General features: G+C 45.3%; 1 protein-coding gene across 3 annotated transcripts in view; it reads right to left on the reverse strand.

The window, feature by feature from the left end:
* Positions 1–5,378: 5,378 nt before the first annotated feature.
* Positions 5,379–17,946, reverse strand: part of TGFBRAP1 (transforming growth factor beta receptor associated protein 1) — a 57,016-nt gene continuing 44,448 nt past the window's right edge. For all 3 annotated transcript variants that reach the window (XM_024571809.2, XM_045204744.3, XM_045204746.3), the window contains 5 exons: positions 16,619–16,762; positions 15,804–15,947; positions 15,087–15,246; positions 10,030–10,463; positions 5,379–8,086 (listed from right to left, as the gene is read on the reverse strand). In XM_024571809.2, coding sequence (XP_024427577.2) covers positions 7,910–8,086; positions 10,030–10,463; positions 15,087–15,246; positions 15,804–15,947; positions 16,619–16,762 — 1,059 coding nt within the window. In that variant the 3' untranslated portion in view covers positions 5,379–7,909. The remainder of the gene's footprint in view (positions 8,087–10,029; positions 10,464–15,086; positions 15,247–15,803; positions 15,948–16,618; positions 16,763–17,946) is intronic.

Here is a 17,946-nt window from a genome sequence, read left to right on the forward strand (position 1 = left end):
AAGGGTTATTCCTGGCAACTACAGGCAAACTTGAGTCAACCAAATTCAAGAGACTCTTTGAATACAGTGGAAGTCTGTCTGGGTGCAGTCTGGGCCTAGGAAGGGTGTAGGCCGCCCTATTCCCGTTTCTCACCTTTTGCTACTTACTCTGAGACAGCCTTTCTTACCTGCTGTTAGAAGTATATTAAATGTTTTATGTTCAGTTCTCAGTCATGGGAAGCAGAGTAGAACACAATTGTGGCTGCTCCCATGGCTTAATCAGAAGGATGTATTAACTGTGTCCTTTATTTTCTGTGTTCTGATGCTTTGACATCTGAAGCCTTGCTGGCTCTGGCGGGACTGCCTCTCCTAGGGCTAGCTAGTTCCTAGACAGAGTGAACACCTCTCATACTTCAGGCCACCATACACCTGCCCTAATCATCCCATGGCCTGGTCTACTGGACAACCGGGGACAGATCTAAGTCCCAGAGCCCACCAAAGTCATTCAAACTAGCCAATCCTCAGCCTACTTACCTGCTTCCTTCCTTCCTTCCTTCTTTCCTTCCTTCCTTCCTTCCTTCCTTCCTTCCTTCCCTTGAAACCACCATAAAGTCTCTTGCCCTCAGTTCCCCTCCTCCCTCTGCCTCCTGACTGACCTGGTGCTTCCTCACGTGGCCCTTGTGGAGTGGTGTGTCACCTCCTCTGTGAGGAGGACCTCAGGGATCTGTGCGCATAAACTATCTTTTCCATGGCAATTATCTCCTGATCTATTGGTCCTATCATACCTCAAATGTTCTATTAATACACTATATTTTAAAACAAAGGATTTTCCAAGTAAACTGGCTAAAACATTTTGTTATGCTTTTTCGGTGGTGGTGGTAGGGGGTCTTTTCCTATGTCATTGAAAACTATGTAATGACTGAGATGAATGGGCAGAACACTAGACGGAAATGTTGGCAGTGGTTACCCTCAGGGTGGTGGGACTGGCGGTCTTTCTACAGCATAAACATTTGTGCTACTCTTCTGCTGAGAACCAGGAAGAAGCTGCAGTCTCCGGCCTCATCTGTCACCGACTCCTGCTTGCTGTCTGGCCTGCAAACTGAACCTCTTTCTCTCCATTTCAAAGGGGCCTCCATGTTTGGCCCTGCCAGTGCCTCTGCCTGGAGCACTTTCCTTGGGCCCCTCCTCTGTGCTTCTGGTCAGCCCACACTGCCTACGCTGGGTGTGCATCACACCTCACTGTAACTGTCTCCATGGTGAGCTCCAACAGGGCCAGGACCAGACGCATCTTTTCCACCATTTTATCTGTAGAATTTAACACAATGCTTGGCACGCAGCAGTTTCCCAATGTATACTTGTGGAGTGAATGAATGATTGAATATATGAATAAAAGAATACATGAATTGAAGAGGAAAACTGTCCCCGTTAGCCTTAAATACAGTTCTCGGTGAGTCTTTAGCCCCTCAGCTGCCTCTCTCTGCGGCAATGTCAGTTCCATTTTTGCATGAACATGACAGTAAACTTGGAGTGAGGCCCTTCAGCTGTGACCCAGGAGGGGACAAGGCCACCCCCCACTTAGCACAGCCCCAGTTGGTTCCCACGTAAAGAGCCTTCTGTCTTTCTGGCCATGGCAGATGAGAAATGACTGATCTTCTCTGTCAGCTGGTAGAGAGCAACTCATTTTCTAGTATTTGTATAAACACAGCTATTTGAAAATTACTCCAGGAAGCGCAAACCGAGCACAAACAGGAAATGGGCATGACCCTGCACCTCTCCAGTGTTCTGTGGTGGAAAGTTCCAGTTCCAGGCACGGCATGATGGTAAGGTACAGGGTGCTTGTGCATTCAGTGTGTCAAGACACCCAGCCTTGCACCTGTCATTGGAGAACCTTGCTGTGCATCGCCCAGGACACATGTCTGTAGTGAAGTGCAGAAACATGTTAGAAACCCACAGCATGAAGACTCCTCATGCAGTGGAAGGCAGGAGCCTGACCAAGGAGACAGGCTGGCTGTAACTTTCTGCCACACTGTTTCCTTGATCCTCACGTTTGCAAGAAGTGGCGAACACCAGCCCTCACCGCCCTGCATCCAGACGCACACACGTGCGTCCTGTACACTTCCTGCCAAGTCACTTTCTTGCTCTTCCAGGAATGCGAAGAGAACGTCCCCTTCCTACCCAGCATTGCTCCTTCCCTTCCTGAAAGATGTTACAGAGGTTTGTGTAAAGAGAGCTTGGAAGAGCGACAGAAAATGTGCACATCTTTGTATGGAGGCCTGCCAGAATAGCGCATCCAGCCTGCCACACGCGCTCTGGCCACTGTTTCATTACTAGTTAGTCTGGCCCTTGTTTCTGAGTCATCTTCCTGTAGATCTTGCAGCTATGCAAGCATCCTATCACGATGGGAAATCTCTGTGCCTTTCCTTGTTGGCAAAGACCTGGTGCTGCTTTTGAGCCCATTTTCAAGGGCCTGCTTTAGACCATTTGTGAGGTTTGTTGTTCTGTTTTAACCAAGGAAGGGATGAGAACAATAAGTGGATGACTTCTAGATGGCTGATTTAGGGTTATATTTTACATGTTGATAAGAAATGTGAAACAGCAATGCCAATTTTACATAAAACACATATAAGCAAATAGTCTACGTGCACACAATTTAGGCACTATTTTAAAACCAAGAAATGGAATATTATTCAGTCTTCTAAAGGGAGGAAATTCTGACACATGCTACAACATGGGTGAATTTTGATAACGCCATGATAAATGAAATAAGCCAGTCACAAATAGACAAACACTGTATGATTCCACTCATCTGAGGTCCCTAGAGTAGTCAAATGCAGAAATCGAAAGTGCAGTGATGCTTTCCAGGGACTGGGGGTGGGGGCGCTGGGGAGCTAGTGTTTAATGGACAGACACTGTGTCCTCCCACTGTGTTCATTTGGGAGGGTGAGAAACTCCTGGAGACGGATGGTGGTGACGGTGCATGACACTGTGAACATACTTACCGACACTCAACGGTATAGTAAAAATGGTTAAAATAAACATTTACATTGTGTATATTTTACCACAATTTTAAAAATTCATGAAAATGGCAAACAGACTAACGTACACAGAAAATATATTTGAGTATTAGTAATGTCATAACCTTTTTTTAGAACACTGAATTTCTGACTATGTTTACTCATATACAGAAAGTGAATACATTCTTGTACATAAAATGAAATCAAATGCCTTCAGCAGTATAAACATACCTGAGGAAACGCTGTCTTGTGCTCTCATTCTCAAGAAGGCAAAGGTGTAGGTAGCATTTCAGTTATATTTATTTAGGAGCTGATGTCAACAGTTGTCTGTAAGCCCGCAATATATTGAAAAGCAATTTAGAAATAGGTTTGGGGTTTACTGTAAGGTGCTGACACAGAGATGGGAGGGAGGGGTGGATGGACTGACTACCTCATACAGTCCTACTGTATGCTCTCGTGGCTCTAGGTAAATCATGAACACATGGGCAATGAGACAGAGGTTGAGGGTGGATATGTTAGTCGGATGGGCAGCAATGATGCAGCATGCTCTGTGGCCGTAGCAAATGCTGGTGATCTGCCTCCCCAGCTTAGTGGACTGCCAGTGGAACCTGAACAGGGAAAACTAGTATCTCAAGTGAAATGAACAAAAGCGTTCTCTAGAGAAAGACGTCTGTAATGGTGAAGGGCTGTGGAAGCCAGAGCACGTGCAAAGAAGCAAACGGATTCATATGGCCAAGACCAGAAAATGCTGGAGGAAAGGGGTGCTTGAAAGCCGGCTGTTTATTACTGAAAAGGGCCCACATAGACCGACTACTCTAATGGTTACAGATAGTAGCTCTGGAACCAATGGGTGTAGGCTACATGTTCCTGATAATCGCATCAACACAATGACACCCCGGGAGAGCTCACACCTCTAGGGGGACCCTGTAGCAGAGTTCCTGAGCTAGACCCCGAGAGACCCAAGACCCTGTAAGGGCAGTATTTGTATCAAAGGCTTGACCATCCCCACCACTCTGCCCTGACTTCCCTTGCTTGGAACAGAAGGTTAACACCTAAAGATACCACCCAGCTCTACCTCTAGTCTATAAATGACACCACAAAATCTAGAGTATGTGACTCGCCCGGGACCACAGTTGGGTGTGTTGGAGCTCAATGAGACCCAAGTTTCCCCACATCTCATGATAACATTTTACTTTTCAAGTCATACTTGGCCTGTCGTGTGTTGCTTTCTGATCCCTTCTTGCCATGTGCCTCGTTTAACTAATTTACCACTCTGGATTGCGGACTGAACTATAGCTACTGTTTCCCTTCCCAGCTGCAAGCATAAAAAAAGCAGGCTTCATTAATTCCAGTGCTTGTCTCCGAACACGGTATTATTAATAAGCTTTTGGACGGTGCTCTAGCTATTCAGCTTTCTTGAGAAGGTAGAAGGGCCTCTCATCCATATGGCCTAGATTCTTGCACATTTTCATTTCAATAGTAAGCCTGACAGATCTGCTCAGAGCGAATGGGGTGTCAGTTAGTATGTAATTACTCCTAACACAGCCACAGCCCATTTAACCGAGCCAGGTGCCAGGCTTCCCCAGCCACGCATAGGACATCAGTTCATTTTTTTTCTCAGCCACTCAGACGGGCAGTGTGAGTCCACAGCCTCTTCCCGGCCAGTCAGTTGTGTAAGTCTAAGTGCCCCCCCTTTTCATTTCTAATATGCAAATGAACTGCCTCAGTTTCTTCAACTTGAAATACAGATGACTCATGACACCTCACCCCTACCCTCACCCGTACACATGTGGAATTCCCCAGCCCGAATGCATGCAGACTAAGTCAGACCAGCCAGGGGCTACCAGCTGTGTTAACCCACCCTCTCCTCAGGGCTCGTCCAGTCCCTGGAAGAAAGGACAAGAGAATGTGCTATGGAAGTCATTCCATAGGATTTCTCAGAGGCCCCTAGGAACAAGGTCCTAAGGGGTAAATGAACATTTAAAGTGAGAGATTTTTAAAAAGGTTATATTCTTTGCATAGATTCAGAGTTAGAAATGCAGGAGCAGCAGGCTTATTTAAGAGCATTTAGACAAAAGGTAAAGTATGTGAGAAGTAACCAGAAACCTCCATTGTGAACCCTGTGGGCATAATTAATCTGAAGGCAACAGAGGTCAAGCAGCAACTTCAGAATGTGCAGGAGATAAATTCAGAAGTGGATCATTTAAAATTTGGTACAATAATGAGAAATTTAAGGGGTGGCCATGTAAGTCCTCCGTAGGTGCTGGGAGGCAGTAAGTATGGATGAGTAAGTTCTGGAACCCCTTAGGCTAGGTACCAGGTGAGTGGAAATCATTACTTTATCAGGACAATTTTTATTTTTTTAAAAAAGAAAACTACAGAAAGAACAGAGAATAAAAAGAATTTTAATAAAATCAACAAGTTTACATTTGTACATCTTGTGTATTTGGGACCCAACCAGGGGCAAAGGACAGAGTTGCAAGGACAACGGCTTCTATAGAAGAGCAAGCAAAAAGCAAAGGCTACCTAGCCGTGTGACAGGTGTCAGTTTGAGGGTGTGACCCGAGGCCACTCCCTGAACACTGGAAGGGAGTGCACAGACTCTTCAGCACTGCCAGGCCAGTGCTGAGTGCAGGCCCGTGCTCCACAGCCTGCACAGCACTCCCATGGGCAACGGCTGACAAACACTTAATGAAATTAAACAGTATTGCCCAGAGAATATTAATGCCAACTGAGTTCTGTTCATGCTGTTTCACCTAGAACTGTTACACCAAACCTAATGAGGGAAAAAAGGGCTGAGTGATGGTTCTGAGTGCTCAACACAGTCATAAAACAGCAGGCCTACAGAAAGTATCATGTATTTCTTTTAAAAATATGATTTGAGAAAAGAGCCTCATGGGAGTTCGAGAAAGGTACGGTTTTGAACACAGGAAGTAATTCTGCATAGTGTCATAGAATTCTGCCCATCTTAGGGGATTCAGGAGAGATGGAGAACTGTTCAACTTTAATTCCCATTATTCTAAAGGAACATGTACTTCAAAATATTGATCAATATTCGGAGAAAAAGAGACCAGTGCCCGCAAGTTAGGAATGAGCACTCAAAAGACTTTTTCAAGATTTTATCCATTTTGAGTAGAGAGAAACAGTGCTTTTAAAAGTGCAGTGCTGCATGTACTAGTCACTTGTTCTTTCAGGAGTAAATCCAAGCTCGCAAGTTGTAATGCTAATGTGCACAGTAATATGATGATTCCGCAAGACAGCCATCCACAGGGTAAAACACATGACCGGGCTTTGAATCCATACCAAGGTACAGCACATGGTTGAGTTACAAGGAGCATTTCTTCATCACTTATTCTTTAGATCACTGAAACACAGTTAGGAATGCATACATGGATGCCTTTGCTTTCTTGGCCCAGCTGGAATCACAAAAGGAAAAGGAACACTGACCATTACGAGCACAGGAAACATGTTTTAAAGCACGGAGAACGAGCTCTCTTCCCCATCTGTAAGGCTTAGGCTGATGGACAGCATGTGTTCCAGGGTCCTGTTTTTTACACAGAGAAGTTGACGCTTGTTTCTAAGCATTCTGCCAGAGGGATACAGTGTCTTTACTGTTAGTTCCTAACACAGTCAATAATTAAAATGAAGAAACTCAAATGAGGGCAGTGTAGTAACAACAGTCTCAGCGTCTCTGCAATTTTTGACAGAAACACCAAATGAATCTGCAGTCTGAGGAACAAGAGGCATTTTTCCTATGTGTTCAGGAAACCTCAGGGCAGGCGTGTAAAGTGCTGGAGGTAAGGCAGCCTGACTGGACTCCCCGTCAGGGTGTGTGGCATTACCTGCAGGAAAGGTAGCATCTCTACCACGTGCAAAGGCAGCTGTCACTGACTGCCTGCCCTGCTGAGACTGAGGGTAAAACCAGCCTCTCCTAAAAATATGCTCAGTTTGTGCTCATAACGTTTCCCTTCTGATTTCCCAAGTATTCAAGGGAAGGTACATTTTAACAAGAAAAAACATCACTAACAAATATGACAGGTGAACTTCTAAATGAGAAATACTACAAAGATGATATAACTTCAAATAAAAATTTTTAGTCACACATGTTAACAGTGGACTTTCTGATCAGCAGGTGCTGTGACAGTGACAGCACCATGCCTGGGCCCTGCCCAACCACGGCTCCCTGTCTCTGCTGTCATCTTTAAGATGGGCACGCAGCTTCTCTCAGCCTTAACAGTTTTGTGTAAGGCCGTCACTTGCTAGGCAGCCAGAAGCATAAGAATTTACCCTAAAGGGAGTGCTTGGGTGAACGAAGTAGAATCTCTTAGGGGTTGAGAGCCAGATGGGAAGCAGGAAGGAATGGAAACACTTCCCTAAGTCAGCCTATGCCAAGGGCAAAAGCAGAGACCACAAGGTCATTGGGAAACAGATGGGACCCAGTGGCTGGGCCGTGAATGGAGCACACGGGAAGGAAAAGTACGACGGTGAAACCTGCGCTCACAGGACTCTGTGCCCTGGCCACTCACCCAGCCTGGAGAGGATGTCACCCGCGTGCCAACCCGAAGCAAATGTTTCCAGTGCAAATGTGTGCCTGAAGATTGGGCGGGGGTGGGGGAAATCTGGTGTGTCTGGAGTACACTGGGAAGGCTCCTTTTCTTTCCAAGTAGATGTCTGTTTCGGACGACCGTGTGTCTAGCGGTGAACTCTCGCATGTCTCTCTTTTCAGTTTTTCATTTACATTCAGTGCAGACTGGAGAGCAGGGAAGAGTCCTTGTTTCACATCGACTGAAGTCTCCCGGGCACCCAGATGTCACCCTTCATCTTGGCCGACATAGTGCCATGCTTTCTGCTTTTTGCATCCAGCAGGCTGGGTGCATCAAGAACTCAAGTTGTCCCTGGCGCCCCTGGGCAGCCCTTCAAGTCCGCGCACCGGGTCTGGGGGAGCTGGGCTCCATGTGTCTGCTGGCAGCACAGTGGGTGTGGACAAGACCACCATTTGGGTATCTAACAAACACGGGCTCACAGAAGGGATTCTGACACGTCTGGCACAGATTTTTGTCTGAGAGCTGAAATGAGCTTCCTTTCAACCTCATCTGTGAAAATAAAGACAGAATTCTCACATATTGTTATGTTGTTTTTCAGAGCTGACACACATTATCCCATGGGTCATTTTTACCGATGAGGATTGTTTTAATATCAACTTCTTGAAGCAGAATATCAGAAGTGAAAATTTTGAAAAATATCCTTAAGTAACTGGAGAAGTAAAAGAAAAAAAAAAGCCTCAAAACTGCTTTATTTCATAAAAGTCATTGCTGCTTGTCTAGTGAGGAATTTCCAACCAAGATCATCTCTCAGATGCTCTGTGAGCTCCAACACATTTTGGCACAGCCTACTACAACATCACGTACTGTGAGAGCCAAACAAAGCCATAAAAGTCAGCTAATCCCCTGGTCCTCTCACTGCAAATGGGCAGAGTAAGGCATAAATAAGGAACTTGGTCAAAGCCACAGGGTTGATTAGTGGCATATTCCTGACTAATCCCAGGACACATAATTTCATTTCTTTAAAGGTAACTAATAAACCTGAGCTGTGACCCATCGTTCCCTGTCTGTTAAGACCTAAGTTTTGCAGATTAAAGAGCCTTTTTTCACAATTCACTTGTATCAACCCAGACATATCAACCTATTGGAGGGATTAAGTGACAACAAGGATACATTAGTTTCATCAGTCATTCAACAAACATTTATTCAATGCCTTCAAACCACCAGGTTTGGCTCTAGGAATATCGGAAGTGAATGAAGCTCCCTGCTCTCAAAGAGCCCAAAGTCTACAGTAAAGGGAGACAATTACAAATGCCTGTGCTCAGAAGTGGTTAACCTGCTTTAAGGGAAGGTTTCACAAAGGAAAAATCCTGGCCTAGGTTTCCATCAGGCGCTCACCAGGCCCCAAAGGGGAAGATAAGAATACTGCAGGCAGAGAGAATGGCAGGGCACAAAGGCCATGTGTGTGGAACACCATGTCACGGTGGGAGGTGCCAAACACCCTGGCCAGCCATCAGAGACAGACAGGGACAGGCCAGAGGAGGTGAGACTGAAGCTTCCAGAAGTCAATTTGTCCACAGGGGAGTGGGAAGGGGTAGGGGGAAGGAGGGCGGGGACAGTCCAGGTTCCTACTTTGTAAAGATCACTCTGCCAGTCGTGTGGAGTATGGAGCTCACAAGAGAGGTATCTCCAGAGGGAGATAAGTTTGGGGACTGCTACAGACTGAACGTCTGTGTGCCCCACCCCCCAATTCCTATGCTGAGGCCCTAATTCCTTTGTGACAGTTATTTGGGAGTGGGGCTTTTCACAGGCGATTAAGGTCAGATGAGGTCATTGGGTAGGGGACCCATGATGGGATTAGGGCCATTAGAAGAAGAGGAAGAGAGACTAGAGTTTGCTCTCTGCTGTATGAGGACACAGTGAGAAGGGTACTGTCTATAAGCCAGGAAGAGTCCACACCAGGCACAGAATCTGCCAGCAATTTGATCTTAAATTGCCATCCTCCATAACTATGAGTAACAAATGTGTATTGTTTAAGGCCCTGAGTCTGTGGCATCTGTTGGAGCAGCCTGAATGCACCAGGAATTTGGAGCTCTGAAGTGGCCTGGCATGTATATCTGGGCCCTTCCATTTACTGTGTGACTTCTCCGTGCCTCAGTTTCCTCTTCTGTGAAATGGTGATAACAACAGTAGATACTACATGAAAGTGTTGTGATGATGAAGTGATATCATGATGTAAAGTGTAGAAAAGTGCCTGACACAGAATATGTACTTGCTTTCTTGATTGTCAGAGTAGAAAAAGGGAGACAAACTATATCAGCATTATTCCTGCCCCAGCTCCTGCCTCCATGTACATGCCCCTGTTCCCATATGAGTAGAATATATTTGATGTGTTGATGTTGTAGAGAAAAAATACTGACAAAGAATATTCTTCCATAAGTAAAATGTATATTAAATAAAGTGTCAACTGGCCAAGAAGCTAGCTAGGCTCTCACCTTATCGTGTTTGTAGATTAAGTTTTCAGACTTGGCCAGGCCAAGAGCCACCTGAGCGGTCCTCCTGGTGTGCATGCTGTCCCTCATGGCCCCAGTCAGGAACGGGCAGAGCAGCTGCACCGACCAACTACCTGGCAGCAGCGGCAGGACCTGGGCAGCATCAAACTCCGCAGCATGGTGGTTCAGGAGGTCCACAGCAGCCACAGCCAGCTCAGGAGCCGAGGGGCTGGGGCTCAGGTAAAGGGTGAGCAGTGTGTGGAAGAGCTGTTGCCGGTAGGCTGGGTCCCTGCCCTCAGAGCGCCAGAGGCAGTAGTCTTCGGCTGCTGGGATGTCTTTCAGTTCATGCACCAGGATGTGCAGTGCCTTCTCATGCTCTTCCAGCTTCCCGTGCAGGATGGCACGCTCCATGGGCAGGCTGGCGCCCTGCACCTTCTCTGCAGGGCAGAACCCACTGGTCAGAGAAGGCAGGGCCTGAGCCTCTCTGAGCCAAGCCAGTGCAGAACCAGCTCCCTGGTGCTCTCAGCTTAGGAAAGGGCAAGGCAGATCTGGTCACCCAAAATTCCTACGCACCGCCACCCCACACCCCTGTGCATTGCCACCCACACCATCCAGGAAGGCTTTCTGTGTTTCCACCTTCACGCCTGGTGTCAGTAACACCAGACATAGACTCGACCCCTAAGTACAGACAGGTCTCAGAATACAGCTTTTTAACTGTGTTTAGAGAATGAATGAAACACGTGACACACGGTCTCAAAAGGCCCCAGTGTAACCCCGAGTATTCAGTGTCAGGCTCCAATGAATCACATTATTCCTATCTTCCCAGTAAGTATCTTCTGACTAAAGCAGGAAGGCGCTATAGTCACTACACCCAGTTCGTATCCCCTCACCCCATAAAGTGTGAACTCCTGTATTCCAATTTAAAATATATTTCATGGAAAAGAATATGGGTTTGTACTGGTAAAATCCCTATCTACATCAGTCTAAAGATTTTTTGTTTCTCTTACAATTTAAATTTCCAGGTTATAGGTAAAACAGTACCAGCAGAGGAACATCAGTTCTGACTAAGGTCCTGCCCTCCACAGGCTGAATCTCATTAGTAAAGTCCCTTTGCCTCACTCCCCCGAAGACTGGGGAGATAATGCAAAGCCTCTCCCCACTGCGAAGGGACATCCCAAGGACAACTTCTTCAGGAACCAAGGTTAATACTCCAATTATAGAAATTTTGCATGTGAAGTTTGGCCACATCCAGGCCCAATGCACGTGGCAGACACTAGTCCTTTGGCAAAGGGCTGGCTCTTCAGCATATGTCACCTACAGCACTAGACACAGAAGCTGCAACATGCATTATCCCATCCTCACAAAAACTGTCAACAAATAATTACTAAGTGCACACCCCATTCAAGGAACAGAGAGTCACAAAGATGGTTAAGAAAAGGTCTTGTAGCGACCTACACTTTTCATACCTATCATCTCATTCATATTTAATTCTCACCTCCAGTGGGTAGACTTGGCAGGAACTATTACTGCAATGTGGCCAGAGTGACACTCCCTAAGTCACCTAACAAAGGTACAGAGGTAGCCTCTGAGTGCTGGTCCACAGTGCCTTGGGGACACCCAATTTCCTACACATTCCAGGTCTGGCGTGCAAGCCCAGACTTATCCTTTATGATTGCTAAAACAGGACCTCCTCTGGGAAGCTCTCCCTGCCCATACACCCCAAGAACCCATGTGGAGCTTCCACCAGCCTTCAAATGCCCTTTGCTTACAAGGACAAGAATCAAGTCACATCTATCTTTATATACTCTGTGCATGTCTGACACTGTACATATGTTCCAAAAAGGTGGACGAATAAAAACCTTCAACAAACTAATGAGCAGCATGAAATTTTAATAAAGGGATTTGTAAAACATGAAGTACTAAATAAATCAAGGGTGATAGTAAAAATGTTGAACAAGCAGTACAGCATGGGAACTGACCAATCAGAATGGAAAGAGGCTGTGAGCAATGGGTGTGGCTGACAAGCATCACAGCTGAATGTCAAGTGCAAGCTAGAGCTAGTACTGGCTGTCCAAGCAGCTGTGTGAGCTGAGGCAAGCTGGGTAACTGCTCTAAGCATCAAGTTACTCTGCTATAAAAATCATAAAGTACGACAGGACTTATTTCATAGGCTTGTTGTGGAAATAATCATCATAATGTATGCTAAGCATTTTGGCTTATACCTGGAATATACAGTTGGTCCTCATTATTCACAGATTCTATATTTGTCTACTCACCAGAATTTGTAACTCCAAAGTCAATACTTGTGGTGCTTTTGAAGGCACCTGTGGATTGGTGCAAAGTGGCAAAACACATGAGGCACCAACACCCACTTTCCCAGCTGAGGTCAAACACTCTCTTCTTGCAGCTCTCATTGGGCAAACCGTGCTCTTCTCACAGTTTACTCAGTGTCATAGTTTTGTATTTTTGTGTTTTTTTGTTGGTGATTTCAGCATTTAAATGACCCCCAAGCACAGTGCTGAGGGACCATGTAGTGTTTCTAGCACAGGAAGGCTGTCAGGTGCCTTACAGAGGAAATGCGAGTGTCAGATGAGCGCCAGCCAGGCCTGACTTAAGAGTACTACCGGTGGCTTCCGGCCAAGATGGAGGGGTAGGTAAGAATGCTTCACCTCTGCACACAACTACAGGAAAAATTACAACTAGACTACAAAACAAATGTAACCCAGGTCCATCAGAAAATCGAGCTGTATGGAAGTATGACAACCAAGGATTTGAAGAAGTCACATTCACTCATCCAGACGGGTAAGAGGGGCAGAGCCCTGGAGAGGTGCGGAACAGGCAGTCCCACATTCATGTGCAGTGGATAAAAATTGGGAGGGACACCTAGGGAGCGAGCGATCCCAGACCCAGGCCAGACCACCCAGCCCAGGGTTCCAGCTCCAGGAAGATAAGTTCCCATAACTTCTGGCTGCATAAATCAGTGGGGGTTGGGGTGGCAGAAGAAACTGCAGGATTCTCAAGAGACTCCTCTTAAAGGGCCTGCAACTGACTTAGGTAGGACTCAAGCAGACCCACCTCCTCTGGGACTCAGCACTAGCCCTACAGCTAGGAGGGCACCAGTGGCATGTGGGGAGACGGGGAGAGAGTGAGGTGACTGGCAAGAGGGAAAGTGTTGGGGAGACAGCTTCCTCTTGGGCAAACTCCAGAGGCCAAAGCGGTACTGTCCCTTCTTTGAACCCTCTCACATATAGAGACACAAAGTGGTTAAACAGGTTGCCCCAAGCTGGCAATTACCTAAGGCTCCACCTCACACAATTTATAGGTGCCTTTTCTACAAAAGGCCATGCTACTAAGACAGGGAGTCAGAGCAGCTCTACCTAATACACAGAAACAAACACAGGGAGACTGCCAAATTAAAGAGACGAAGAAATATGTCCCAAATGAAAGAACAGAAAATAATTCCAGAGAACTAAAGGAAATGGAGGTTAGCAACCTATCAGATACACAGTTCAAAACACTGGTCATCAGGATGCTCAAAGAAATCATTGGGTACCGCAACAGCATAAAAAAGACACGGGCAGAAACGAAGGTTATATTAAATGAAATAAAGAAAAATCCACAAGGAACCAACAGTGGAGGAGATGAAGCCAAGATTCAAATCAATGATTTGGAACGTAAGAAAGAAAAAAGCATTCAATCAGAACAGAAAGAAGAAAAAAGAATTAAAAAAAAATGAGAATAGAATCAGGAGCCTATGGGACATCTCAAAGTGTACTCATATCAGAATCATAGGGGTGCCAGAGGGAGAAGAGGAAGAACAAGAAGTTGAAAACTTATTTGAAAAAATAATGAAAGAAAAATTCCCTAATTTGGTGAAGGAAATAGACATACAAGCCCAGAAACAAGTTTGGGTCCAACTTGTTTGAGACAGAAAGTCGCAGAGAGGAACACACCAAGACACATCATAATTAAAATGCCAAAGTTACAGAAAAAGAGAGAATCTTAAAAGATGCAAAAGCAGAGCAGACAATTACCTACAAAGGAGTTCCCATAAGACTGTCAGCTGATTTCTCAAAAGATACTTTACAGGCTACAAGCGACTGCAAGAAGTATGCAAGGTGATGAAAAGCAAGGACCTACAACCTAGATTAGTCTTTCCAGCAAAGTTATCATTTAGAATGGAAGGGCGGATAAAGTGCTTCCCAGACAAGATAAAACTAAAGGAGTTCATCCTCACCAAGCCATCAATATATGAAATGTTAAAGGGAACTACATAACAAAAAGATCAAACCTATGAACATTAAAATGGCAACAAACGCACAACTATCAACAACTGAATCTAAAAAACAAACTAAGCAAACAAGCAAAACAGGAACAGAATCATAGATATGGAGACCATTTGGAGGGTTATCAGCTGGGAGGGGGAAAGGGGAGAATGGGGGAAATGGTGCAGGGATTAATAAGTACAAATTGGTATGTACAAAATAGACAGGGGATGTTAAGAATACAACCCATGGACATGAACTAAGGGAGGGATTGCTGGAGGGAATGAGGTTACTCGGCAGAGGGGGGCAAAGGGGATAACTGGGACATCTATAATAGCATAATCAATAAAATGTTTTTTAAAAAGAGTGCTATTGCCTGTGAGCTCAATGTTAGTGAATAACTAAATATTAAATAAGGAGCCTTTAAACAGAAATACTCATAAAACAAGGTTATGTATTGACTGGCTGAGGAAAACTTTGGGATCAGAGGTATGCAGGGACCTAACCCTGTACTTCTCTAGGCCACGCTTTAGCACTAATTCAGTGTTTGTGAAGACTTTATGGAGCAGGACCACTGTGACTAATGAGAACTGACTGCAGATAAAGGACCACTGTCTGTTTGTGGAGGGAGAGGCAGGAGAAGCTTTGCCCCACCCTCTAGGGAGGCTGACTTTGTGCCAAAGAGGCTCAAGGATCACCCATGATATCAAAACAAGGAGCATGCCAAAGGCTTCCTCTCTATATCCCCCTCCCCCCTAGCCCTGGCAAAAGCTTATCAGTGGAGATACTCCTTACCCATCAGAAAGCGAACTCGGTATACGTCAGATTTCTGCAGCAGGTGTCGTAGCTTCACCTGTGCCTCGGTCACTTCTGTGCCCATGCTGTTGGTGCTGGGCCCCTGTTGCAGCACCTGGTCCAGGTAGAGGACAGCCAAGTGCGTGTGGTACTCTTCCCGCTGCAGGAAATGGGGTCCAAGCAGACACGTGTTTATAGGCGAGAAGCTGGAGGGCAACCTGGAAGCAAGTCCCAGACCTGACCCTCGCTGGGGGGAGCTGGGCAGGTTCTCAAGGACAATGCATATAACACAACTGCTGGGTCAAAAACCCCTCAGCAACCACAATAGGGAGAAGATGAATTTAATATCTATGGGGAAAATATAAAAGAGTCACTTCTCATTTTTAGAATTCAGGGCCACAGAATTTAAATATTCTCTAAAAAGATGCATCCTCTCTCGTTTCCTTTAAAAGAAATATCAAGGAAGAAATACAAAATAAAAATAAACTGGGTGGATATGAGATGGGGGGTTAAAAAAAAAGCTATTTATTCCTCCCCTCTTTCACAAACCGTGAGTTGCCCTGCAGACCATCAACAAGTACAGAATGAGCAGCCAGGAAGACAGAAAGCATCGCATAAGGACCACCTGCTAACAGGCTTTATTGTGGAATTCTGTCTGTTAAGTCTCTGTGAGGTGCCGCAGCCCATGCATCTGAGTCTAAGTTTGGCAGTGCTCACCTGCAATTTCCGATCCATGACTAGATGTTCCAGGTATTTGACAAGGGCATCAGGGTATTTCTTAAGGCAAGTGAGAATATCATCTGGATTAAAACTGTTCTGCTCTTCCTCCAAAGGTCTCTTGGTGAAAACCTGAACTCCAACCTGAAAGAAGAACAGCGACTGGGTTATGCTTTGTGAAGTCACCCCCTTACCTTTATTCTGAGTGCTGCAGATTCATGCCTTGGGTAAAATCACTGTTGGAAACAGGGTGACACAGAAAGGCAGTGCAGCACAAGGCTGACAAAGACCAAGAGGTGACAGCCAGTAGGCGCTTTCTCACTGATGTCCTTTCTCAGCCTCCAACATAGGCGAGTGCCCATCAAGGCTGCCCTCCTTCCTTCAGACCTACAATTTCCCCATCGGGGTGGTAGAAGCAGAGATATGGCTGCAGTTTGCCTGCCCTGGCCCATGCCTGGCGCCAAGCCTTGCAGGGCAACCATCTGATCCTGCTCCATCCACAGAAAACAAAATGCCAAATGCAGTTAGGGCTGGCATTCACAAACACACATCTTTCAGAAGACGCTAAGAATGTGCCCTGGCTATGCTTCTTGCTTTTCTGTAAAAGTGGCCTGTGTGAACAGTGTCTCCAAAGCACTGAAATACAGAAGTACCCCTGCAGCTAGGCTTCCAAAGGCTTAAGGGAGTGTATTGAAGGAGGAACTAAGAAAGTAGACAGAGGTTGAAGTGTAGCTTGTTAACCCACCTAAAATCAAGGTTGTGTCTGATTTTACCACCGCCTCCCCCGACCCCGAATGCAGCTACGAAGCACAGACCTCCTCACTTTTCTGCAAGGCCCAGTCGGCATACTTCCACACTAGCTCTTGGTCCGAGCTGTAGGTAAGGAAGTCAATGACATACTCGTACAGGTCTGAGCGTGTGGAGTCGTGAATATCCCCGTTCACAATGTTCACCCACAACTGGAAAGGAGCCACAAGAAAAAGAAATGAAAACTCACATTTCTTCTAGAATCAGCTGAGAAAGGCATGTTTACTTACTTGGCCTTATTTAATACTTAAAAGTAGTGTGACAAATTTTAAATGCTTAAATCAAATTTAATTTATTTTTTCAGAGAAATAAAGAAATGTAGAAGATGTGGTTCAGGAAATCAAGAAAATAAAGCACTAGGTTCTTTTTCTTCCCTTTAGCGATACCATAGTAACACAAATTGTTTACATAAAGTATGGGAAAAGGTGGATGTATTAAACATATTTGTTCATGAAATAAACAAAACGATCACTGACATCTTGGCACAGAAGGAATTCACCCACATCCATCAGCGAGGCTGTTTCCACCTTCTCCATCACAAGAATTCTTGATTTGGAAGTCCTGTTTTGACTGTGATAGATACTACACTTTCAAAAGCTTTGATTCTGTCCCCTAGCATCCTGACAGTCTTTTGCATAAGGTCTCTTGATACACTAGTAATCAAAGGGTTCTGCCTTTTCATCCAGAAACTTCCTTGCCACGTAAACTGAAGCTTACTTTCAGAACCCCAGAATGAGGCAGCATCCCAGGGGGTGGAGGGGATGGAGGCTGCTGAGAGCCCATTCTCTGCACTGCCTGTGGGGTGTCCCTCAGCCTCCTCTCCACTGCACTGCACTTCTGAGCCACGCCACCAGCAAGAAGCCCATGAAACAAGGCAGGCAGCATAAATACTTTAATTCTGATTATTGGCATGCCAACATTTTTATGGTGCTAGTTTCTTTAACAGTGAATTCCCCAAACCACATCTAAACATACATACACTAAAATGTGTCACTTAAAAAAAATAGTGGGATTCGGCCATATACTGAAATTTATTTCATATTATTTCAATTTTGCAAATATCCTTGCTAATATCATTATTATAGTTATATCAAGCTGTAATTCTTAGAATTATGTGATATAAAAAATAAAAAATTTATCTTTGACACCGTTAGTCTTAGCCATTGGCTGCATGCTGATAGGAATCCATTTTTCTTTTTTAGGCTATTCTCCAAAGATGTTACCATAACAGTTTAACCAAACACATGTGCCTTTGGCAAAGTCAGGAGGTTGACTTTAGCTCAGGGAGTACCGCTGATGGTCTTGCCTGCTCACAAAACAAAACACAAAAGGCACA

This window comes from Desmodus rotundus, chromosome 5 (genome assembly GCF_022682495.2).
Source record: "Desmodus rotundus isolate HL8 chromosome 5, HLdesRot8A.1, whole genome shotgun sequence".
Lineage (NCBI taxonomy): Eukaryota > Metazoa > Chordata > Mammalia > Chiroptera > Phyllostomidae > Desmodus > Desmodus rotundus.